Source organism: Lactuca sativa, chromosome 7, assembly GCF_002870075.4.
Source record: "Lactuca sativa cultivar Salinas chromosome 7, Lsat_Salinas_v11, whole genome shotgun sequence".
Taxonomy (NCBI): Eukaryota; Viridiplantae; Streptophyta; class Magnoliopsida; order Asterales; family Asteraceae; genus Lactuca; species Lactuca sativa.
The window spans coordinates 89,043,137-89,069,241 of NC_056629.2; the positions used below are offsets into that span (position 1 = coordinate 89,043,137).

Sequence of the window (26,105 nt, forward strand, 5' to 3'; positions counted from 1 at the left end):
TCCCCGGTGAACTATGATATGTATAGGTTATAATCACAATAGATTTTCATATGGTTAGACTTCAACTATAATCGTTGAGCGTATATGCTTGAGTCATACAAGAATTTAGTCTGGATTGGCTTGGAATTGGTGGTGCCCGCCTTATCTCCTGTTCCTTGTTTGGTTGTGGACCTAGGGCGGACCCATTACATTCGACGTTTTATCTAACCTAAATCTTATATAACTTATATAGGCTGGACAATTATAGGGGAAATCTACGGGTAAATCTAGAATACATCAACGTATCATGTAGGATTATTCTGTTTACACTTAACTAAGAAAATATTGGATTTTCTGGAAATCAAACTTCATCGATTTTAAGAAGGAAAACGGTTTTTACTCCAAACAAAACTCTTATGAACTCACCAACTTAATTGTTGACACTCTTTTTCAAAACTACTTGTATTCTTAGGAAATCAGTGAAACAGGAAAACTTCAGCGCTTTGAGGATGGGACGTTAAACCGTCAACAATTTATTTTTGTCATCATATTGTAATTGATTTTGAAACATGTAAACATATACTTTGATGTAACTTTTTCAATTATATTTATGATGGTTGTATTTACTTTGAGCACTATTATACACGTTGTTGTGATACTGTACATGAAGTCCTCCACCCCTGGACGTTTCCGCCATCCTTGGTTTGGGGGTGTGACAGATTGGTATCAGAGCCAGGTTTATAGTGAACTCAGTATATCGAACCACATAAGATATACAAACTATAAATACATTGGGACCGAAAGTCTCTGATTTAAAAGTTTTCAAAACAACTATACTTTTAGAAACAAATAATTCTTCGGTAAAAGTAAGAGCATGTGCACACACACACTAGGGTCAGTATCACGATGGGATGGGACAAAAGTAGTAATTGTTGAACAATACGAGTAGGCTTGGGGATGTATTGTCAGGACTGGGAATGACATAGCCTGATCAACTATGTCTCACCCAGAAATGATTACCATATGCCCAGGAATGGTCGTAGGAGTTGCAACAAGTCTAAAAACTTACCAACACTACCACAATGAAATACCATAGGGGTATTTGGAATTATTATAATTACTTATTTGAGAACTAAATAGATTTTATCAATAGGTCAATAACTGCCTAGAGGATACAATAAAACTATATGTATCCAGGACGTCATAGGCTTAGAATCTGTGAATCTTTGCTTTACTTCCTGTTCTCGTTGGATTGGGGATTTAGAGTTAGGATCGCTTATTCGAAGGTCTATCCTGTCCCAAATACATGTGACTAGTATACCCTAAATAATATATCGAAGTACCTGATAAAGATCATCTTATAATTATCTAATTAGTATGTCTACTTAGTTATTTCTTATATCCCCATTTCTCGCAAAGATATTATGGCTGAATTCCTTCTCCACGACGACCCGTACTACCCTAACCACGGCAATACTAAATGGCTCGGAGAGGAGCCATAGAGTGAGTACCAAATCCCTTTGGATGATCACCAAGCTGAAGGCTTTGCTGATGGCCCTGACCCCAACCCTGAGGTGGAGAACCTACCCTGATAGCCCTTGTTCCAAATCCTAACCCTCGTCCGGTTATTCAAGGCGCAACGCCTCCTTAGGTAGAGTGCTTGGAAACCTGGAAAGAAGATCATGACCAACCTAGGTTGTTAAGTGGAGACATTCGAATCCTTCAGGATCCGGAGACTACACTATTCAAGGGAACCGTAGCTTTGCCCAAAATCTTCCTTACGTTAATGAGATGTAAACCTATTATCCTCGAACCCTATACTACAAACAATATACATATGGTAACTCTAAGAAATTCTTAATATATATCAAGTAAATTTAGAAAGGGATCAGGCGAAACAAATCACTAGTTGCATTTGAGTCACCACCACTAAAATTCATTCACGAGGACTTTGTTGCGAAATACATACAAAATACTTTTAAAAACAGAACATGATACAGACAAGTCTGGCTTGATAACTTCTGACTTGTCTCTATTATTAAAAAAACTTATCGTTTGTACGTCTCTACCAACTTATGACAGGACTATGCCGCCAAAGAAAAAGTCCAGACCCTCCGGGAGCACAGCACCGCCCCCTCCGCAGTTTGATCCCATAATGTTTCAAGCTGCCGTAACAGCAGCAGTGGCGGCAGCAATGTCGCAAATGGGTACAAATGGATCCGGCGGATTCGGATCCGGGAATACTAACTCGAATCAGGGGGACAGCACAGGACGCACTAAGGAGTGTTCTTACAAAGACTTCACAAATGGCAAACCCGATTCTTTCGACGGAAGCGGGGGCGTCATCGCGCTGATGCAATGGTTTGAAAGGACCGAAGCAGTCTTTGAAATCTGCGCTTGTCCCGAAGCGAGCAAAGTCAAGTATGCGGCATTCACTTTTACAAGAAAAGCTCTTACTTGGTGGAATAGCCGAGTTAAGTCACTTACTCCTGCAGTGGCTAACTCTATAAGCTGGGAGGATCTAAAAGCTTTAATGCTAAAAGAGTATTGCCCAAGAGGCGAAGTGCAAAAACTAGAAGAGGAACTCTGGAACCTCAAAATGTCGGGAATGGATCTCGAAGCTTATACTGCCCGATTCAATGACCTAGCACTCCTATGTCCTGCAATGGTCACCCCAGAGGAGAAGAAGATAGAACGATACCTTTGGGGGCTATCATCCCAGATTCATGATAGTGTATTGGCCTCAAGACCAACTACCTTCGACAGCGCCAAGGAGTTGGCACAACAACTGATTGACCATCGAGCCAGCCGTGACACTTCGACAACCACGCCAATTGTCGCGATTCATGCTGCCACAACCCTCACCACACCCACTCCCATAAAGCAATATGCTGGAACCCTCCCGAAATGTAACAAGTGTAGCTTCCATCACACTGGGACTTGTAGAGAATTGCATTGCAAGAACTGCAATAGAAAAGGGCACACTACCCGTTTCTGCAAGGCACCGGTACGACCCATCAACCAGTTCCCCGGCTCTGGAGTAAGCCCAGCCTGTTACAAATGTGGAGAAACAGGCCACTTTAAAAGGAACTGCACAAGAGCAAGGGATGCCAGTGGTGGTGGAAGGGTACTTGCGATCACCGAAGGAGAGACCACCCCGGAACTGCCTGCAAATATTAGTACGTGTTCCTAACACCGACGTTTAAATTCCAAATTTCTTTATTTAATTAAGTCTAACATCGATTTAAGCATGCATAGTAGTAATGCCAAAGATTAAACTGGGAGCATAAACAATAGGAAATCCCAAGGCCGTCATAAGACCATTCTAGGAATTTGCTTCGACTCCGCAGTGGGACTGCATCATAGGGATGTAGGTCAAACTTTCGAGAACATACTTCTACTTTATAGGTGAGCGGTTAAAATACATCTAGGTTCAATGTTAGCCCTGACTAGGAACTCAAATTCATTAAGAAGAATTACTAAGTTATCTGTTATGATTTCCTCGCTTATACATTCCCCAGTTATATATAACAAATACCTGGTACATAATAAAATGTGAGAACTCTGACTTAGTTTCTTTTCCTCGTTGGGATGTGAAACTGAAATAGAATCACACATTTTACTATCCGCCCAGTATTGGTTATATCATAATGTGTATAAGCTAAGTTTCATGTATGATAACTCGTCTCTTAGTCAGAATCAAAATAATGTAGAGCCGACCTTAGTCATTTTCAAACTCCTTGCCTAAATTCAAATTTCGGGACGAAATTCCCTCTAACGGGGGGATGATGTGACAACCGTCAACTTTCGGTCAAGTCAAAGTCAACTAAAAGTCAACAAGTCAAACCGGTCAACCCAATTTGCCGTGAGTACTAGAGTTTACGTTATATAACTTCTAAACAACTCTTTATTCTAATGAGAGATCATAAATCGAAAAGTGCGTTCACCTAAATCTCCTTAACCTAAAACGGTGGTACGTAGAAAGCCAAACCGATACAACAATGTTACATACTCATCGGGAGTATGCAAGATCCCTAATCAAGGCTTAACGGGGATTAAGGACCTTGCAGTGCGTAGCCGGACACTCAAAAAGGTCACCAGTGAAATCTCTCCCACATATCTCTAAGTATGTGAAACCTCTCCCACATATCTCTAAGTATGTGAAACCTCTCCCACATATCTCTAAGTATGTGAAACCTCTCCCACATATCTCTAAGTATGTGAAATCTCTCCAAGTATGTCAAATCTCTCCCAAATCTCTCTAAGTATGTGAAATCTCTCTCACATATCTCTTTGTATGTGAAATCTCTCCAAGTATGTCAAATCTCTCCCAAATCTCTCTAAGTATGTGAAATCTCTCTCACATATCTCTTTGTATGTGAAATCTCTCCAAGTATGTCAAATCTCTCCCAAATCTCTCCAAGTATGTCAAATCTCTCCCAAATCTCTCTAAGTATGCGAAATCTCTCCCACATATCTCTTTGTATGTGAAATCTCTCCAAGTATGTCAAATCTCTCCCAAATCTCTCTAAGTATGTGAAATCTCCCTCACGTATCTCTTCGTATGCGAAATCTCTCCAAGTACGTCAAATCTCTCCCAAATCTCTCTGAGAACGAGGAATCTCTCTCAAATCTCTCTCGAAATCTCTCCCAACTTTCTATAATCACTCGGGGCATCCCGACCCTCGAATTTGGCGAAAACAGCCCAAAAACGGAAGTCTACGCGAAAAACGGGCCTTAGGAACCGAAACCCCTCTTAGGAACCGAACCCTCCTGATGAAGAAGGCTGCTGATCCGAACCGAAGGTACTGTTCACTAACCGAACCGAAGGTACTGTTCACTACTGTTCACTACAGTCCGTTCGGTTCTGCCATTCTTGCCTCCTAAGCTCCGAACCGAAGCTTCCTTGCTGACCCTTCGGACCGAGCCTTCGGACCGGGCCTTCGGACCAGACCCTCGCCCCTCGCCTTCGCTTCTTCTTCTGGCTCGCGCCTTCGTTTCCGACTCAGCATCAGCATGGACCGAACCTCGGCCTAGGGACCGAACCTCGGCCTAGGACCGAGAGGTCTCGCTGGAAGCTCAATTTCTCCCGGTTTTCGCATAGTTTTACGTTTAAGGCCCGTTTTTAATTATTTTAACGCGGGGTTTTCACCCAAAATTATATTTTAACATAATAAACCCTAAATATTCACAATTTAATCATATTTTCATAAAAATCTTTATCTAAATATTAAAAGCAAGTGGGTAAAGTACAAAGAGATGGAGTGTTGACTTTGCTTTACTTTATGACGCAAGCAACCCCCATACCCACTCCATGACAACCCATACTCCTCCCCACCATACCTTGTACCTTTTACCCCTTTTTGCAAGCCATCCCCACGTTTTTGAGAGCTGGATATTCATCCTCTCTCCTCATTTTCTCTCATTTGCTCTCATTTCACAAGAAGATCAAACTCTTTTCTCTCTCACTTTCTCTCTCTAGAAATTCGAGATTCAAGGGCTGATCTTGAGTTTTTCCTCCACATTTGGTAAGCATAATCCATTTCCTATATGTTTATCTCAATTATTTCCACTCAAATCATGGATATCTTACACAAACTCCATTATATTTGTGTTAGAGCTTCGAATCTTCAAGGGATTCTCCAAGTGTTCTTGGGTTGAACACTTCTCTTCTTCAACTCTTATCTACTGAAAACACACAAAGTGAGTTCATACCCCTACATTTTCACGTTTTCTCAAGTTTTTAGGGGGGGAATACAAGTTAAAATGCTTAGAACATAACTACATTCTTCTAACAGCTTTCATCAGAAAAGTTTCACTCCATTCACGGACTGTTTTGGACATCTTAAATATTTTTGTTTTCAAAACTGTTTTAGGTGCATGTAGTTCCACTTCTTAGCTTTAAAATGACTACTTGCACATCTCCATACGATTTTTCTACAATTTATGGTGATTTTTACAAAACCGCCTATCATTTCAAACATCAATCCGGACCAGTCTGTGATTATGGACTTTTTCACCCAAGTTAGAGATCATTAAAAATTATAATAAAAATTATGAACAAACTAGACTCATTTTCCAAACTCCCAGAAGTTACAGAACCTGATTTGGACATTTTATGATTTTTCTACAATTTTTCCAATATCAGTTACAGAAAAGGTTATTAACAGAAAAACACAATAAATTTCATTTCACCTTGTAACATGTCGAGCAAGGTATACATCGTTAGTTGATTATGTGTAGTTGCAATATATGACAAATTTTGTATTCCTACATAGACATACATCAGAAAACACATCGATTTACATCTTCACAAGTATGACAAATATATATATATATATATATATATATATATATATATATATATATATATATATATATATATATACGATACTACGAGGCTATATCCATTAAAATATAAATATTGATAAATTATGACAAGTAAGGCCTATGCTCATTTCCCACGAAATCAATCGATAAACTATAATAGGTATAGTTTAGGGTCATTCATATAACAAACACAATATTAAAGGTCTTACACTTACATAAGAGTTATTGCCGCTATGGACGATTAAGATAATCTATAATAAGTATAGTTAAGCCATTATACCCCCACAAACGAACTCATTAGTTATAATTGGTATAGTTATGGTAAATACATATTACAAACAATGTAATAAACTATAATAGGTATAGTTTATGTTTCATCTACTCTAGGAACTTAATTACAAGAAAGGAATTCACCATCACTTTCGATAAGCTATTCATATGCATAGTTCAGGTTCACTAATCTCTATTATTCCCCGGTGAACTATGATATGTATAGGTTATATTCACATTAACACATTGTATAGGTTACACTCACCATCACCATCACTTTCGATAAGCTATTCATATGCATAGTTCAGGTTCACTAATCTCTATTATTCCCCGGTGAACTATGATATGTATAGGTTATATTCACATTAACACATCATATAGGTTATATTCACATCACTTTCGATAAGCTATTCATATGCATAGTTCAGGTTCACTAATCTCTATTATTCCCCGGTGAACTATGATATGTATAGGTTATATTCACATTAACACATTGTATAGGTTACACTCACCATCACCATCACTTTCGATAAGCTATTCATATGCATAGTTCAGGTTCACTAATCTCTATTATTCCCCGGTGAACTATGATATGTATAGGTCATATTCACATTAACACATCATATAGGTTATATTCACATCACTTTCGATAAGCTATTCATATGTATAGTTCAGGTTCACTAATCTCTATTATTCCCCGGTGAACTATGATATGTATAGGTTATATTCACATTAACACATTGTATAGGTTACACTCACCATCACCATCACTTTTGATAAGCTATTCATATGCATAGTTCAGGTTCCCTAATCCCTATTACTCCCCGGTGAACTATGATATGTATAGGTTATAATCACAATAGATTTTCATATGGTTAGACTTCAACTATAATCGTTGAGCGTATATGCTTGAGTCATACAAGAATTTAGTCTGGATTGGCTTGGAATTGGTGGTGCCCGCCTTATCTCCTGTTCCTTGTTTGGTTGTGGACCTAGGGCGGACCCATTACATTCGACGTTTTATCTAACCTAAATCTTATATAACTTATATAGGCTGGACAATTATAGGGGAAATCTACGGGTAAATCTAGAATACATCAACGTATCATGTAGGATTATTCTGTTTACACTTAACTAAGAAAATATTGGATTTTCTGGAAATCAAACTTCATCGATTTTAAGAAGGAAAACGGTTTTTACTCCAAACAAAACTCTTATGAACTCACCAACTTAATTGTTGACACTCTTTTTCAAAACTACTTGTATTCTTAGGAAATCAGTGAAACAGGAAAACTTCAGCGCTTTGAGGATGGGACGTTAAACCGTCAACAATTTATTTTTGTCATCATATTGTAATTGATTTTGAAACATGTAAACATATACTTTGATGTAACTTTTTCAATTATATTTATGATGGTTGTATTTACTTTGAGCACTATTATACACGTTGTTGTGATACTGTACATGAAGTCCTCCACCCCTGGACGTTTCCGCCATCCTTGGTTTGGGGGTGTGACAACAACTATTGTTATGATTCAAGTAATAAGTTGATTATCCAAAACATTATACAATGAATAATGTATAATTAATATGGTGACTAAATAAAAGGGGTTTTATTTATACTCAAAAGTTTTGGACCATATTGGATTCAATTATTCTTGTGTTTCACTTTGCATGTTTTGACTTCCCGAATAATAAGATTATTCAAACCATCCACAGTCGATCATATTTTGGATGTAGGTATGAAAGAAGATTGTCATGAATCTGTCTGTAGATTGTCTAAAGTGTTTTAGACATAGCAAAAGTTTGTTGCAGGGTTCATGAGTGCTCCTATAAGATTAGAGTAAACCCACGCTCACTTGGATCGCTTCATGGATTTTATCACGAGTGATTTGTGAGACGATAATATCTTATATTCTTGAAACCAAGACGTGTGAGTTGTATTCTTCAAGTCGGTTGCACATTGATAATATGTAAACACACTAGTAACTTGGTGTTATAAAACATATTGTTTTGTGTGATTTGATGAGTAGGTACAAGCGAGCATTGAGTCAAAGTTTATTCGTTCCTGTTACCTAAATTGGGATAAAAGCGATATTTGTGGGCCCCTCGATGATTTAGCGATGACACCCTAAGCGTTTGGCCAAGCCGGGACTGAATTGATGTATTCAATTGTAGTCTGTTGTTAGTCGTCATAGATCGGAAATCAGGAAACAACACATGAACAAAGAGTATGATTAAAACCCATGTCTCAGTTCATTCGATATCTAGAATGGAGAAATATATGATCCCTTATCTAAAGGACACGTTTCTGATATGATCAAAGTTCGACAGCAGCTTTTGAAAGCTATGATTGTTGATCAGGTTCCGAAGTCATATGCAATATAGTTATTAGACTTATCCAAGTGGGAGAATTTTGGATTAGATGTCTAAGCCCATAATTATTTTGGTATGTACTTGACCAGATTGTGAGCACGGTCCTTTTGGGTTGCCTTCACCATAGCAACTGATAGGATGCATTAAGGAGAAAAATGATTAATTATGATTTATTAATATATTATATGAATAATATATTAAAAGAGAAATCATATTGTTTAATTAATATTAGTCAAAAATTAATAATAATTAATTTTGTGGCTAAAAGACATTAATTAAATAAAGGGGACTAGAACTGTCATTTGTGTGATAGTTGAATATTGGGCAAATGGACTCCATAGAAGTTGTAGTGGACGAAATCTATGGGGAAACCCATTAGATTTCGTCCAAGGCCTCTAAGGAGGGAGTCCATGGGCTGATTAAGGCCTAAGTAGTCAGATTAGGGTTTCCTAGTTGAAAACCCTAATAGCCTACCTATATAAGGAACCCCTAAGGCCCCAAAAAACGTGGTGAAGTAATCCCTAAGGGTTCTTGGACGTTTTTGGTGCTCCTCCTCCGTCTCCTAGGTCATCTTGTTGCTCATGGTGTTTGTGACTCCATTAGAGGTGCAACATTTTAGGCACTAAGCTTTCAAATGTCAAGATCAAAAGGAATTGAGATTGTTATTGCTACATAACAATCAAGGTAAGATCTAAACTCTAATCTTTTGTCAATTTTGATTATTATATGCTAGAATTAGTGTTTATGAGCTTTTGATGATTATTGCATGTATATCAGACAAACTAGATCCAAAGCTTTAGGGTTTGCATGTACACCATAGGATTGATGTAGTGCTCATAACCCATCATCTTCACCAAGTGATTTAAATCAGTGAAAGCTAAAAGTTTCAAGTAAACGAATCCCTTGCATCTTCAAGGACGATATCCTCACTGTCACACCCCAAAACCGGAACGACGGAAACGTTCTGGGGTGGAGGACGTCATGTTTAGTATCACAAGACATGTATCATAGTAAGCAAGTAATGAACAACCATTTCATTAGAAAGAAAGTGTTTACAAGATATGTGTTCACAAAACATAGAGTACATAATCAAATAATAAAACAAGACTTGAAGCTATACTGCTCCATCTTCTGAATTCCCAGAGCGAGTACCTATCTACTAGTTTCTTGAGAATACAAGTTATTTGAAAGAGTTTATCAGAAATTAAGCTGGTGAGTTCATAAGATTTTAGTGATGTAAGTAAGTTGTAGAAAGTTGTTGAAAAATGTATTTGAAATGTAGTAAGTTATATGTTCTGTTTTAGAAAAGTTCGCATTTTCCTCTAGAAAATCCTATATTTCCTAAATTGATGAAAGATATGTAAAAATGATTCTACAATCCTTTCTATGAGTACTAAATGAATACAAGTTATATAAAACTCAGAGTAAACAAACAATCGACTGTGCGCATCTGCCCTAAGCCCACAACCAAACAAGGAACGGGAAGTAAGGCGGATAGCACACATCCCATTGTTTGTTAAGTCCTTGTTGTATATAACCCTACTGTATTCACTTGTTACTCATGGAGTTAATTGTAATAGTTCCTTTATATTTAATGAAAAGATCCTTTAAGAAAACCCTTATTTCTTATAATAAAATTGTGACCACAGTGACTACTTCTATAATCACTTAGTTTATACTGGCTATATATAATCTAATATCGAATAGATAGTTGGTTGGATGAATCTGCCCTAAGTCCACAACCAAACAAGGAACAGGAAATGAAGCGGAAAGCACACATCCAACTACCTACTGGGTATTAATGATATATAACCATGATGTATAGACTAAGGTATTATAGAGTCAATCACCTAAAGTCCTTTAAGTCTACACTAGTTTAATAAAATGGATTAAACCCTTTACTGGTGAGTTTCTAGCTTTGAGTACTAAGAGTTCTTATTTGAAAAGTATGCTTTGTACTAGAAAACTCTGCGTTGAATTAGTGTCCTATGACTTGACCCATACCCGGTACCCCTTATGATGACTTAATGTATACGGAACATATATCTTACTAAGAGCGACTAGATAATAGGTTGGGTGAATCTGCTCTAAGCCCACAACCAAACAAGGAACAGGAAATGAAGCAGAAAGCACACAATCCTATTAACTGTCGGATCCTATTTATATATATCTCATGATGTATACATTAAAGAATCATAAGGTTAGCATTATGGTCCCTTTCTACTGAATGTACTAGACCCGACTGTTCTGTTTATCGTTTGTAAAATTTAAGTAATGTAGTATTGTATATATAGTAACTACTATTGTACTAATTGCCTTAAATTGATTTTTAAGGTTTAATGTGATGGCTAGACCCCATACTAAACGCTCTCCCTGTCAAAAGATTATGGGACCCAAACGCGACCTCTGCAATCAATTGCAAGCCGTGAACATCCACATTAAAATTATGTGATCATGTATACCCAATATAACTATCACCTTTTGTTTAGAATAATGTGTTAGTGATTCATTGGTATAGTTAGATCCTGTAAGTGTTCCATGCTATAGCATCTTAGTATGTTCGTTCTGTTATAGTATCTTAGTACTTTCTTTTGTTATAGTATCTTATTATGTTCTTTCTGTTATCGTGTATTGTATCTAGTATGAACTGAACCTCTAAACTATACATATTATAGTTTACTAGTATTCTACTTGAACTGTTATTGAAAAGACTCATTTTACTACTCAGTTATGCTTGTACTTTAAAAATGGAGTTTTGTTAAGCTATAAAGCAACATAACTGTAAAATAGCTTTTGAAATGTTTTGACCACTTATAGAAGACATAAGCAACATTTTGAAAGATGTTTATAACAAATAATTACACAATTATCATTGTGTTCAACTTGTATTCCACCCTTAAAAGCATTTAAAACAATTAAAAGATTCATTACGGGGTATAAACTCACCTGATGCGGGTGATTCAAACGGGTATGCGTGTAAGGATGGGAAGTTCCACGAATGAAGTCCCGAGACACAATAGGTCCTAAATGACATATAATGACACATATTGGCATGGATATAGTGTTCATATACAAGTATATGAAAGGAAACACCTTTCGGGACTAGGAAACACTTTGACCAAGTGTTGGAATCACATGTGATTCAACAAAGAATGTGAAATGGCACCAAAATGAGTTTACTACCATGGTTTTACGGCCTAAGGGAGTTTACGGCCGTAAACTCATGGTCACTCATGTAAAAGTGCAATTTTGAGGGCTAGGGAAGCTTTAGGGACTTTTGCTCTACACTAGGATGAGAAAGACCACCTTCATTGAGGCTTTTGATGAGTTTAGGGCCCAAAGGAGTTTACAGCCGTAAACTCATGACCATTTATGTTTATAAGAGTATTTTAAGGTCCTACAATCATCAAGGAAGGGTTCTGGGTCACAAGCCTTGCATCTAGGAGGATTGATGGCCAAAATGGCACCCTTTAAGGGGTTTACGGCCATAGGAGATGGCTTGGCCATAAACTCCTTTTGTCCTTGTGTTCTTGATATTTTCAAGTCTCTAAGCATGAGTCCTAACTAGATATGAAGTTTGGGGAAGAGTACTTACGATCTAGAAGCTTGAAATGGTTGGTTTTGGCCAAGAACGCTAGTGTGTGTTCTTGGTGATCTTGGTGAATCTTGAAGATCTAAGAAAAGAGTGATTTCTATGGATGAAATCATGTAAGGATACTAGATTAAGAGGTGTATCAAAAAATCTAGGAATAATACTTACATCTTTTTAAGATCTAGGAAGAAAGTCTTGATGATACTTGAGAGGATTTGAAGAAATCGGCCTAGGAATGATATAAATGACTAGAAATGACCCAATGCCTTATATATGCTCTTGAGTTTACGGCCACATGAGTTTACGGCCATAAACTCATGGTCTTGTGGTCGTGAACTCATTTAGATGAGGTTATGGTTCGATTTGCTACACTGTGGTTCTAGCAAATACTTTCTAGCAGTTATTCCTTAAGTGTATTAGGCTCAAAACTCTTTAGAATGACCTTTAACCGGGCTAGAACTCATTTCCAATGAGTCTGACACTCAGTTGAGTTGCTTGACTGGCCTTTAAAAGTAAAATCTTTTTGGGTTGTCACACTCACCCCATTCGATTCCTTCCCATCCTCACCCTTTTCTTCCCGAACTTCTAGCCACTCCAACAAATCTAAAAAACCGAACCCATCCCAATTTCCTCTGGCAAGCACCACTTTTCAATCAAATTAAAATTTCCTAGAAACAAAATCATTAGAAAGGAAACAGAAAAATTAATCAAATTGAAATTACAAATGAATCATATTGCAGACCAGAGAAGAAAACATCAAAATCAAGCAAATTATAAAAGTGCTTATCAAGATCTACTTTATGGTTATAAGAAGATACAGATAAGAGAGTTATGGAGAGGAAATAATCATTGGGTTGGACGTTTGTATTCATTCTCGTTAACCGGAGAAAAAAATGGCAGTGGGTGCAACAATTAGAGCAGCAAAGTAGATGAGTTTTCTGGAAAGATCTACAGTGGTGGTTGTTAAAGATGACAATGGTTGTTGAAGGTAGTGTGTATGAAGGTGACAAAAGAGGAAGGTTGTTTATATGAAGGTGACAATGATTGTTGAAGATGGTCAACGGTGGTGGGGGGTAAAAGGAGGAATCCAACGACAATTCTGATTTTGGAAAAGCAAGGGTGATATACTGGTGGAGCAAGAGAGTTGGACATCATGAACTGAAAGGAAATAAGCAATAGGTTCACCGGAGTATATGTCAGCAATGATCTAATGAGTAGTTTAGGTTTTCTTTTGAGTTTCTTCCATTATAGATTATAAAGCATCAGAGGACAGAGATGAACAACAATATCACATGACGGGTATTGAGGAAGGTGAGATGGTCAGAGATGAATAGCAATATCACGTGAAGGGTATTAAGAAAAGGTGAGATGACTGAGAACTTTGAAGTAGGGCCTATTTGCACTTTTTAATAATTATAAATATTTTAATAAACTAAATTGTAATATAAAAATTAATAAGGATAACATAGTCTTTTTAATTATAATAGGGACCAACGATGCAATAAAATCATACTATAAAGATGGTCCGGATGAAAAAAAGAAAAAAATTAAAGACCAAAAAGATAAGTTATTCAAACGTGAGGACTATTCATATAATTTACTCCAAAAACAATTCATATTGTCAACCATCAAGGACTTTTCGGAAAGGACCCCATGGAAAGAACATTACAACAAAAGAAAATCAGTTGCACTAATAATTTACACTCATCTTTCCATGCTCTTTTCTATTAGTAGCTTACCAACAAAACCCTCCTCCTCGTTCCCCCAAAATTCACAACAATGGCGACCTCTTGCATAAGCTTCGTCTCCTTGTACGGCTCCTTCCTCCGACGTTCCCTCGCTCTCTCAGGCCTCTCCTCTCAATCCGTCGGCGTCGATGCCTACACCACCATCCACTTTTGGGGACCTAAACGACTCCCCGCGTCCGCCCGTTCTCCATCTTCAAATGGCGAGCATCGGAAACCATCGCTCGTTTTAATTCACGGATTCGGTCCTCACGGCGTTTGGCAGTGGCGTCAACAGGTCAGTGTTCCCGACGAATCAATCAAATTCCGTTTGCATTAATATATTTTTCCGTCATTTTTTCTCCACAGGTGTCGTTTCTAGCGCCTTATTTCGACGTCTACGTCCCCGATCTAGTGTTCTTCGGTGAATCCACCACGAAATCCTCCGAACGATCGGAAATCTTCCAGGCGAGTGCAGTCGGGAAGATGATGGAGAAGGTCGGCGTGAGTAAGTACTCGGTGGTTGGGACGAGCTACGGAGGTTTTGTGGCGTACAGAGTGGCGGAAATGTGGCCGGAGAGGGTGGAAAAGGTTGTGATCGCAAGTTCAGGAGTCAACATGAGACCAAGAGATAATCATGAGTTACTGAAGAGAGCGAACGTGGAGAAGATCGATGAGCTAATGCTGCCGGAGACGGCGGCGCAGCTCCGGACGTTGTTCCGATTGGCTGTATCTAATCGTGTTTACATGCCGGATTTTTTTCTCAACGATTTCATTGACGTAAGTGTTGTTTTTATTTCTATTCTTTTGAATATTTTTTGTCCTTTTCATGCCTAACCCCACCTTCCAATCTTCCATATATCGGCTCTAGATTATTAATTAGATGCTTCCTTCACTTATTTTATCAATTGATTAATCACAATCAAATAATTGTGCTATTCTTTTTTATCCAAACCAAAGAAACAGCATACCACATGGACGACTTTGTAGTTTAATATAATATTGAATTGGGGGTATAATGGTCATTTTCAAAATGTTTAACAGACTAACTAATGGCGTCGAGTGATGGAACAAATAATCACATCAAAATTCTTCTAGATTGAACCAAAAATGTAAAGCATTATTTATTTATATTATTTATTTATATTATTTATTTATTTTGTTTTTAAAATACCATAAAACTCAGTTTTTACAGTATACTCTAGTAATTTTTTTTATAAATTGATTATAGTCCAAAAATTTTATTAATTTTACTTTTTTGAACTAGATAAATCATATCATTTTTTCTGTTTAGAAATGTAATATGTTTTTAGTAAAATTGACAAATAACATTCCACTTATCACTCTAATCCCAAAGAATATATCAAACTTTGGCATTTATATTAGGAGTTTGTTGGGAACTTTTTTCGAAACAAACTTTTTAAAAATATAACTTGTTCGTTAGTCTTTTAGGTCTTTAACCGATTATAAATAAGACATTTATGCATGCAACAATAAAGTGATAAAAACAAAATTAAAATGCTCTATAAATTGAAAAGGAAACATGATATAAACTATTTTAAGTTAGATTATAACCTAACTTTTTAAAAACTATTCAAAGTAGCATTTCAACGAATTTATTAAGATTTTCTAAAATTCTTCCAAACATACCTTTTATTAATAATAATAATAATAATAAATAAATAAATAAAACTCAATCTTTTATATGTCATTTTATGTCTATTTACATAGTTCAACTACCTTAGCAGCTAGATTTTATCAAACGTCCGTTTTTATCGGCTAGCAAATAGTTTTTTAGTCATCAGCTGATTTTCAACCGGTCTGTTAAACATAGAGAATAAACATAAAATAAATTTAAGTTTTTTTTCTTATGATTTGTTTATGATATTACCTAAAACATACACAATATGTTCCATGATGAAGTTATATACATTTAGTATAATATAAAGAGTTTGAGTTCTAATCTAATACTTGAATATTGTCCATTGTGTTTAAGAATTATTAAAATATATATATATATATATATATATATATATATATATATATATATATATATATATATATATATATAATTAATTTTTTTATTGGTTGCAGAAATTATATGGAGAAAACAGGAAAGAGAAGTTAGAATTGCTGAAAGGGCTGGTGCTTGGCCAACATGACACCCCTAATATTTCCCCTCTTCAACAGGTTCTATAATCTTATATTAAAAATATTTAAAAATATAATAACATATTAAAAATAAAGCAATTTTAAGTCAATGCATCTACTATCTATAATCTTATCATAAAAAATCGTTAAAATTACGTTTTTGGTCCTTGAGATATACTACCTATTTTGGTTATTTTACATGGAACAATGACCAAAAGTCGTTACAAAAAACTAAAGTTAGGACCAATTTCGCAAAGAGATATTTTTGGGATCAAAATTGCAAAAAAAAAAAAAAAAGCTAATATACTCGAAGGAACAAACATTTATTAAATTTAAATAATTTTATTATGTTTCTCCTATTGTTTGCATTAATATATTTAAACTTGCTAAATCTAGGAAGTGTTGCTCATATGGGGTGATCAGGATAACATCTTCTTGTTGGATATGGCAAAGGAGCTTAAAGAGTATGCCTTCATATCATATTTCTTATGACACGTCATATTATAAAATATATAAATTTGATTTAATTTGGATTAAAAGTTAGTAAAATATACGACACATGTTAGAAACACAAAGTTGTACTTAAAATATACGATCCGATTTTCACTAATGAAAAACTTTAAATGATCATAAAGTTAATAAAAGAATATTTTCAATAATCGGGAGGGTTTTTTCTTTGAAATTATGAACGAGTTTTAATAACCAAAAACTAATATATTATATATTTTTTTCGATAATTGGCTTAATAAAAAGTTGTACTTTTGATGACATTTTCCCTTTGATACATTCCAAATGATGATTATACATTTTTATAAGAAGATATATGTGTTGGGGAGTATTTGAAAGGTGAAATTTTGTTGTTGTGTTTTTAGAATGTTGGGAAAGAATGCATCATTGGAAGTGATAAAGAAGGCTTCACATGCACCTCAACTTGAAAACGCAAAAAGCTTCAATAAAATCCTCTACAATTTCTTGTGCGACTCCACATGATTTTACACACACACAAACACACACTTGTTGAATGAATTTGGTTTGAAACATTGATTTTGCTGAGTGGCATTATATTAGTCTTCAAGAATCCTTGGATTTGAGGATTTACAAACTATGCATTTAGTTTTTTAGTATTTTTTTGTATTAGTTTTGTATATATGAAGATATTATCAATGTTTTGAAATAGGGTATAAACAAAATAAAAATAAATAAATAAAATAAAATAAAAAAGAAATCACTATATATATGTTTAGTACATGCCATCACATGGGAATGCGTCTCCCATTATATGAAGGTGACATTACTTGATTTGTGTACTAATGTGACTATGGTGGTCCAAACATATATATATATATATATATATATATATATATATATATATATATATATATATATATATATATATATATATATATATATATATATATATATATATATATATATATATATATATATATATATATATATATATATATATATATATATATATATTGTAATAATTAAAAATATTGCTTCTGAATTTATTAGAGTTTTTAGTAAATTATTAGTAACATTTGTGTCAAAAACAAAAACAAATATCAATTAACAAGGTTTGAACTTACCAACAAATAATCAAACCAAGTAAACTATTAGAAAAACAATTAACTACAAAATAGAATTGGACAGATCATTTGTGTTGTCTTTGGTATGACTATACAAAACAAAATGTTAATATTATCTATTGTCATTAATCATTATCAACTAAAATTTTCATATTTTTTGCTTCTCTTTGAGTAGGACATTTCATCAAACATGTTGCGATAAGAGACAACGAATCGATGCTATCATGTTTGTGTGCTAGTTGTACGCTATTTTTGAGAACTAATAATCAACCACAAGCGAAAGAATGCCTATTGTACTTTTCCCCAAGAATGGGACATATGCAATTGGTAGACGCCTTGCAAGAAAGCCTTGAAACCCAATGGACTAGAAAAGTAATATATGATAATAAATTATAATGGTGACAGAAAGTGTTTGTTTGGGACTAAGTCGATTGTATCATGTAACAAAATATAGTCTGCTAGCTATCAAACGCAATGGTTCGTTAAATATGATTATAACTACAAATGAAATCTCAAGAAGATGGTGTCACATCCACAAGCAATGAGATGAACTTTTTTTAGAAATGCTAACACCAATACAATTTAACTCTATTTCTGAACTACGTTGATAAGGACCTAATACTCAACAAAAAAAACATAGATAATGATTGTCCAAGTTACATGGTTGGAACAGAGGCTTAGGGGGCCATGGCCTCCTTGTTCTGGCTTCTAAATACTATTATAACATAAATCTATTATTTAAAGACTAAAAGGTGTTTGATATTTCATTTTAAGCATCAACTGGATTTTTATCGAAAACGACTTATTAATTTATGGTGGTAGGAAAATGAGTTTTTTTTTTAAATGTTTTGATTAATTTTTTTGGTGGGAAAATAATAAGTTAATAAATTGTTTTTTAAAAAAAGTGTTTGTTTTATGTTAAAAATATTTCAAGGTAATATTGAATTTACAATTCAAAAAGTCATAAAGAATTTAGAAAACTACAAATTTTAGGCTGTGTTTGACTTATCTTTTAAAGGTCAAAAGGATTTTTGGAAAAAGTTACAAAAAGTCAGAATTTCCTGACTTTTTCAAAAAGTCAGTTTTCCTTGTATCAAAATCCCAAAAACAGCTTTTAAAATGTTTTTATCAAACATCTTTTCCGTTCTATCTTATTCTAAAAGTTCTTTTGGCCTCTCAAAAGATAAGTCAAACACCCCCTTAATTTTGTTGTTTTTTAATGTAAAGGAGAAGTTTGTTTTAAAAGTTTTTTTCTTTTAAGTAAATTACTGGGGCCCAAGATTTAACTAAATTAGGTAAAATAAATTTGAATATGATTTAATATTTATAGTTCAGTTGGAGAAAAGCGCTGCTTTCCCACCTTTCCTTCGGATTGATCTTTGTTATCTACACATTGTTTTTTATTAATCAGTTTATCATTAACATATTGGAGCATGAGCGGTCTTAGAGTGGGGGCAGTTGCCCACACAACAAAAAATACAATCATTAAAAAATATGTTTTTTTTTTAAAAAAAATATATTTTAACCCTTCAAAATTATATATTTTGACTCATCAAAAAAATTTGCCCCTCACAAAAAAGTTATAAAAAAAATTGCCCCCTCTTCGAAATTTTTTTGGGTCCGTCATAGTTTACGTCAAAAATTTTAAAATCCTCTTGTCGTTAAGTTGGCAAAACTTCGACATTTGCTTTCCCCACTATTTTCTTTGTTTCTTTTCATAATTATTTATCTATATATGTCTCCCCTTTTCGTCGGTTTGAGGAGCGAATGTTTTACAGCTGAATATGGTGCTTTAAAACCAATGCATACAAAGTGGCAAAGCACGAGAATACATGCATAGAAAAATAATGCATTTATACTTTTTACCTGTAATAAATTTTGTTTTTTCGTACCAGAGGCGGTGAATCTCATCAACAAAGTCTAACGGGTCATGCATTCTAATGTTGTATATTCTAGATCCACATATGTTTTCAAAAGAATTGGTTTTGTCATCCAAAAAAGACTAACGATGCAGCTTGTTGCTCGTTTGTCTTCCGTCGATATGTATTGATTTTTTTTAATCAAAATTGAAGAAATTTTGAGGAGTGACTTGTACTTAGCTGGCCATAAGTGTTGTATTTGATATCTCTTTCTAAATGAACACTTTCAATTCCTTCTTTCCCCATTTTTAATATTTTATTTTTATTAATAAGTTTTAATGTTCCTCACTTTTACATAGTTATTTAATATTTTATTTTTATTAATCAGTTCTTGGATTCATTACTTTTGATTGATCGGTTTTTTAGTAAATATTTTTTTAATTCACCCTCACTCACCTTAATGCGAAGATGTTATGGACGATTCATGTAACTATATAGATTATCTATTGTATTAGCGTCATTTTATTTTAATTATTTTCATAATAATTATCAATTTTCTTATAGTGTTAATAAATTTTACTTATATATAAATTAAAATTATATTTAAAGGTACATTTTTATTTTTCGCACAAACCCTTAAAATCAATGGACCGGCCATGTTTGAAATTCCAAAGCTTATATTGCCATTAAAGGTGATTGTAATAAATAAATCAAGATTATTACTTATCATTTCTCACGGTATACTTATACCTTGAAAATATTTAAAAGGAAATTGGTATATTTTTTCTTATAACAACCAAACTAATATTACTTAGATTTAATTTAATTTTAAACTTATTCATAGCATAAATCACAAAACTTTTTTGAAACTATAGCTAGTAGTTATGTGTAACACGACCAAGTTTATATAATAGATTCGAACCGTAATTAGTTTAGTCACACCAATAGTTTCTAGAGTTTAGACGACAAATTTTGAATTTTAAGACAAAATCAAATATGAAAATAAAAGTTCAACATTTTTTACATTGCATTAAAACTCTCATAAATTGTAGAGTTTGACATAATCAATGTTGAGGACAAGATTGGTAATTTACCGAAACCTTGAGATGTTTCTTGAAAATTCTAAAAAGTAAAATAATGTTGGAGATGCGGGGTATCGATCCCCGTACCTCTCGCATGCTAAGCGAGCGCTCTACCATCTGAGCTACATCCCCTTTTGTTAGAATTTCCTTCCTTAATATATTTAATTATGTATATGACATTTTTTACTAATAACATTTAAATCTTTAAAGTTATATCATAGAAAAATATGACATTTCCCAAAAAATTTATCCTTTAACGTAAAACCAATACCAAAATTGTATATGTTTGGTATAATATGTTTTCACAACACCTAAACATAAAGCTTGGAAAGCCGCATGTTTATTATAAAGTATATATAAAATTATCATTGGAAAATTATCCAATCATTTAAATCAGCATCTTTTGCAAATAACAAATGTTTTTCTTAAATATGGGGGATTTTAACAATATCAACCAGAGGCGGTAAAATCTGTCACGACACGAAATAAATGGGTTTTGGTAAAATATTTCAACTTGTTTAATTAAACGGGTTGACAAAACACGACACGAAAATTAAACTGGTAAGGTTAAGGTTGAGAACTTCAACTCGATTATGACTTGAAAATGACCCGTTTATATGTAAGTTTTCTAAATACTTTAAATAAACTACAAAAACCAAAAACCAAAACAATATATAAAACCTTTGGATTGACATGTTCTGTAACATGGAATACACTTAGCCGTCTTAGTCAAGACTTTCATTTTCAGCTTTTTTGTTATCGCCCAAATTAAACAGTCCCCTCGACCATTCCCTCATCCATATGATTCCGCCCTCCTCCTTCCAATTCATATTCATTTCATTTTGTGCTCTAAACTTACTATAAATTTAGTGATTACGCCTCCCAACTATTACATTCATTTCCACATATCTAAATTATACTCTTTTAATATGTTTAGTATTTCAACCTCACATGCTACGACACATTTTAAGGTATACTCCTAACCCAAAACTCGACACGAACTCAACACATAAATAAACGGATTTACACGACATGACAATTTAACTAAATGAGTTAGGTTAGGGTCAAACTCACATTAGGGGTGATGCTTTTAATGATTGTTTTGGACCAAATTTTTGATATTAAAAATTAGGCTGATATTTGAATAGTTGAATCTATACAAAGAAACACTCAATTTGCGAGCCCAAGTATTCTAACAAACGAAAGAAGAATAAAAGCCTTTACTCCATTTTAATGGATCACAAGTGAGCCCAAGTAATGAGGAAGGGGCAAAGGAACACTTTTGGAATTTGTGATTGTTTTAATTTTTGAAGTTAGTAGGTAATTAAATAGATTACATTTGATGAATTATCCCAACGAAATCTAAACGGGTAATCGACATAAGTTAAATCCAATCTGTCAATCTGTCTACGATTAATAGCAAACCACGCAGTGAGAGGTGTTCTACCAAAACACATATTTGTAACAACTAAATCCAACTAGTTATTCTCCTTGAATACCACAATTTGCATGTTCACCAAATGAACCGTTAAAATTTGTACTGCTGGTTGGTGTTCATGAATTGAATTTTAAAATCCTTCATTTAGCTTCACGTGGGTATATATGTAGCGACCATCTAGAAACTTTTGTATTTCATTTACAATTATCTCAACCAAATGACGTTTGACATAGCGGTAAATAGTGATTCTCTCATTTGAGAGGTCATGGGTTCAAGTCTCGCGTGCGACATAGGTTGTGATAGTTGGGAGTGGATTAATTACATTCAATACTTATGATCGGTTTTGTTAGGGTTTCTCACGTCATCCTACGCAACAAAATCATTAATAAGGTGTTCGGGGGTTGTTCATGGTTATGGTCCTTATGGTCTTGCTTGTTTGGTTGTTTAGTTCTTGTGATTTGGAATGGTATTGTGTTCTGAACGTCGTAACTTATTCATACGATCACAGATTTTAACGATATTTATATTGACGCATTCGTATTTGAGTCTATTATATATTTCGTTTAGATTACTCCCGTTAAAAAGTAATATATTTGTACTTAGGATCTTTATATTCATGTATTCTTTATGAATGTATGTATGAACTTTTTTAAATCATAATTCAAAATATATATTTTTTAACAGGAGTAATCTAAATGAAAATTGCAGTATACTCAAATACAAATGTGTGGATATAAAGATAGTTAAAATCTGTGATCGTATGAAGAATTTGTGACATGCAGAACACAAGACCTAAGCAAACAACAAGAACTGAGCAACTAAGACTTATTTTGCAATATATATATATATATATATATATATATATATATATTGCAAAATAAGCATAAGCATGAACAGCCCTGAACACTTTATTAAAGATTGTCCCGCGTAGGATGTAGTGAGAAAAACCTAAAAAAACGATCATAAGTATTGAATGTATGCAAAAAACTGCAAAGACTTATTTTGCAATATATATATATATATATATATATATATATATATATATATATATATATATATATATATATATATATATATATATATATATATTAAAGACTAAATGTGCAAAAAAAATATTAAAGAGTAAATGTGTACAAAGTGATAAATATATTACCCTTTTAAGTCATTTTTTCCAGCTTACCTGTTGTAACCGGTCATAAGGACTAAATGTGTATAGTTAAACAAGTTGAAGGGGTAAATATGGACAAAAAAAACTTAATGACCAAATGTGTAAAAATCGAAAAATATATTACCCTTTCAAGTCATTCTCCCTATATTTAAATAGATATTTAATCATCATATTCCATCTGTGGTATTCGATGTTAATGTGAGCATTAAAACGGCTACAATATGTATATTAAAAGGCTTTGGGAAGCGCTTACTACACTTACCATCATGCATACGTCATAAAAAACATCTTGTTATAAATTTTAATATTCTCTAAGAACAAAGCCTCGACATATGAACTCATAATTACAGGAGGAGGTTAAAGTGGAAAAGGAACGGGGATGATTCGAACGTAATAATCCAATTAATCTTTCATCATACCAAAGTAGGGTGCCACAATACTAACAAATACGGTCAAAATCACCACAATCCAAATGTGAAGGAAGCACCAAGGATGTAACTGTAGAAACATTCACAAAAGCATCTTTTCTTAGAGACCTCCTACACATGAGACCACATCCAGAAGTAGAGGCAATGGGTAATCCACTCTCAAATGAGACCACATTCCTATTATGTTTACGGGTCTATTCATAACAGAAGCAACAACGAAATCCAATCTTAAAACTAAAGAAAATGTCGAAGAAATAACACATACAAAATAAACTTAATTATAGATGACAACTCTTGAAAACCTCTAAGAAACAGGTGCATAAATGGAGACACTGACTGAACCACTCTCAAATTCGAAGAAACAGTTATATATTAGCACAAATGGAGCAGAGTACGAAAGCAAAGAGGCAGACGAAACTTAAAAAAAAAAAGACGAAGATAAGATACGTACCGAGGGAAGTATTCTCAAACCCAAAACAAAACAGGATAAGAACATGTAGCAATCAAAGATATAGGAAGCCATCAAAGACAAAGAAAATGGATCTTTTAGTCAAAGCCGATTCAAGCCAAGAAGCAAAGCCAACTTATGGAGGTTACTGTTTAAAGCAAAATGAGGTTTACTATTGTTAGTCTTATATTTAGTACACATTGTTTACTTGTGTTATTCTCATAATCCCATGTATGTATTTATCATAGTGTGATAGATAGCCCACGAACGTATTTTTATCCAGCCCATTTGTATTTTGAGTGTAACACCTGGTTCCTGGTACGTAATTTAAATTAAGCATTTTTGCATTTTGGCCTGGAACTCGGTGAGTTGGTGGCCCAACTCGTCGAGTGGAAGCGAATTGGACCCAGGAGTCAAGTGGCTGACTTGACGAGTCAGAAGTCGGACTCAGCGAGTCTGTGCTGTCTGGACAAAAACCCTAATATGAGGGTTTGCACCCTATATAAACACATTAACTCGGCCTCCCTTGTCCCTAACACTCCCCTAGAGCTGCATATCGAAACCCTAGCTGTATATGTGTGTGTTAAGGCCATTTTGGTGCTTTTGTTGACTTGTGGAGCTTGGAAGAAAGAAGAGGAGCTTGAGTATTCGAGTTGGTGCTTGTAGATCCAGAAATCTCATTCCATTTCTAGCTTAATCAAGGTAAAATGCTCATGCTTTGGTCTTTCATTTGGTTGTTCATCTTTAGAATGTGGATCTTGGGTGCATTTAGGGCTTTTCAAGCCATTTTCGGATTTAAGGAGTGTTATGTGGACTTTAGCTTCAGATCTGGGCCTTAAGAGGGGTCTCATGGCATAAAGGTGCCAACTTTACGGCCATGAGAGCCCCATGCACATTGTAAGACACTTTGTATGGATTTTTGAGCTAAAAACCCCATGCATGTGCATCAAGTTTGGAACTTTACGTATAAAATGGACTTTAGGAAGCCAGATCTATGGTTTTGATGTGCTAGACCTCATTTAAATCGACTGTATGGAGTTGGTCAAGACTGGACTCGGCGAGTTGTTCTTGGCACTCGACGAGTCGGTGACCATTATGCACCAAACCCTTCCTGTGAATGGGTAAATGGTGGGAAGAAAGCCCTTTGTGGGTTTCGACGCGAAAAGGGACCTGGAAGCCTTAGGACTCGGCGAGTGGTATGAGCAGACTCGGCGAGTCCATAGCAATCTCCCAATCTTTGAAGATGGACTCGACAAGTTGTTCATACAACTCGACGAGTCATAGACTGGACAAGTTCTTAAGTTGGAGATGAACTCGACGAGTTCAAGAAGGAACTCGGCGAGTCGGATGAATATGGTCCCGATGTGATGATTGAAGGAGAACCCGTCGAGTTTCGCTAGACTCGACGAGTGGAGCCGGGGTTTTGGGTGGGTTTAGTGAAGCATGGACTCGACGAGTTGGTAGGCCAACTCGACGAGTCAGGTCAACTGAATGTTGATTTTGACCAGTGTTGACTTTGACCGAACTTGGACCGACCCTGTTTAGGGTTGTATGTGATGTGTGTTGACTTGGAGATTGTCGTGTAGGGATCGAGGAGTCGTAGGGAGTCGACTTGTGCGCCGAAGATATTTCAGACACTGCACGACATTGAGGTGAGTTACCTTCCAG

General features: G+C 34.7%; 1 protein-coding gene and 1 non-coding gene across 2 annotated transcripts; one reads left to right on the forward strand and one right to left on the reverse strand.

Annotated features, from left to right (window-relative positions):
* Positions 1-14,142: 14,142 nt before the first annotated feature.
* On the forward strand, positions 14,143-17,596 carry LOC111888569 (uncharacterized). Its single transcript, XM_052765204.1, has 5 exons — positions 14,143-14,569; positions 14,641-15,051; positions 16,366-16,461; positions 16,819-16,886; positions 17,295-17,596. The coding sequence occupies exons 1-5, from the start codon at positions 14,327-14,329 to the stop codon at positions 17,410-17,412; spliced, it is 936 nt and encodes a 311-aa protein (XP_052621164.1). The 5' UTR covers positions 14,143-14,326; the 3' UTR covers positions 17,413-17,596.
* Positions 17,597-21,014: 3,418 nt separating this feature from the next.
* Positions 21,015-21,087, reverse strand: TRNAA-AGC (transfer RNA alanine (anticodon AGC)). The gene has a single exon. It is a non-coding gene; the product is annotated as a tRNA-Ala (tRNA).
* Positions 21,088-26,105: the final 5,018 nt, after the last annotated feature.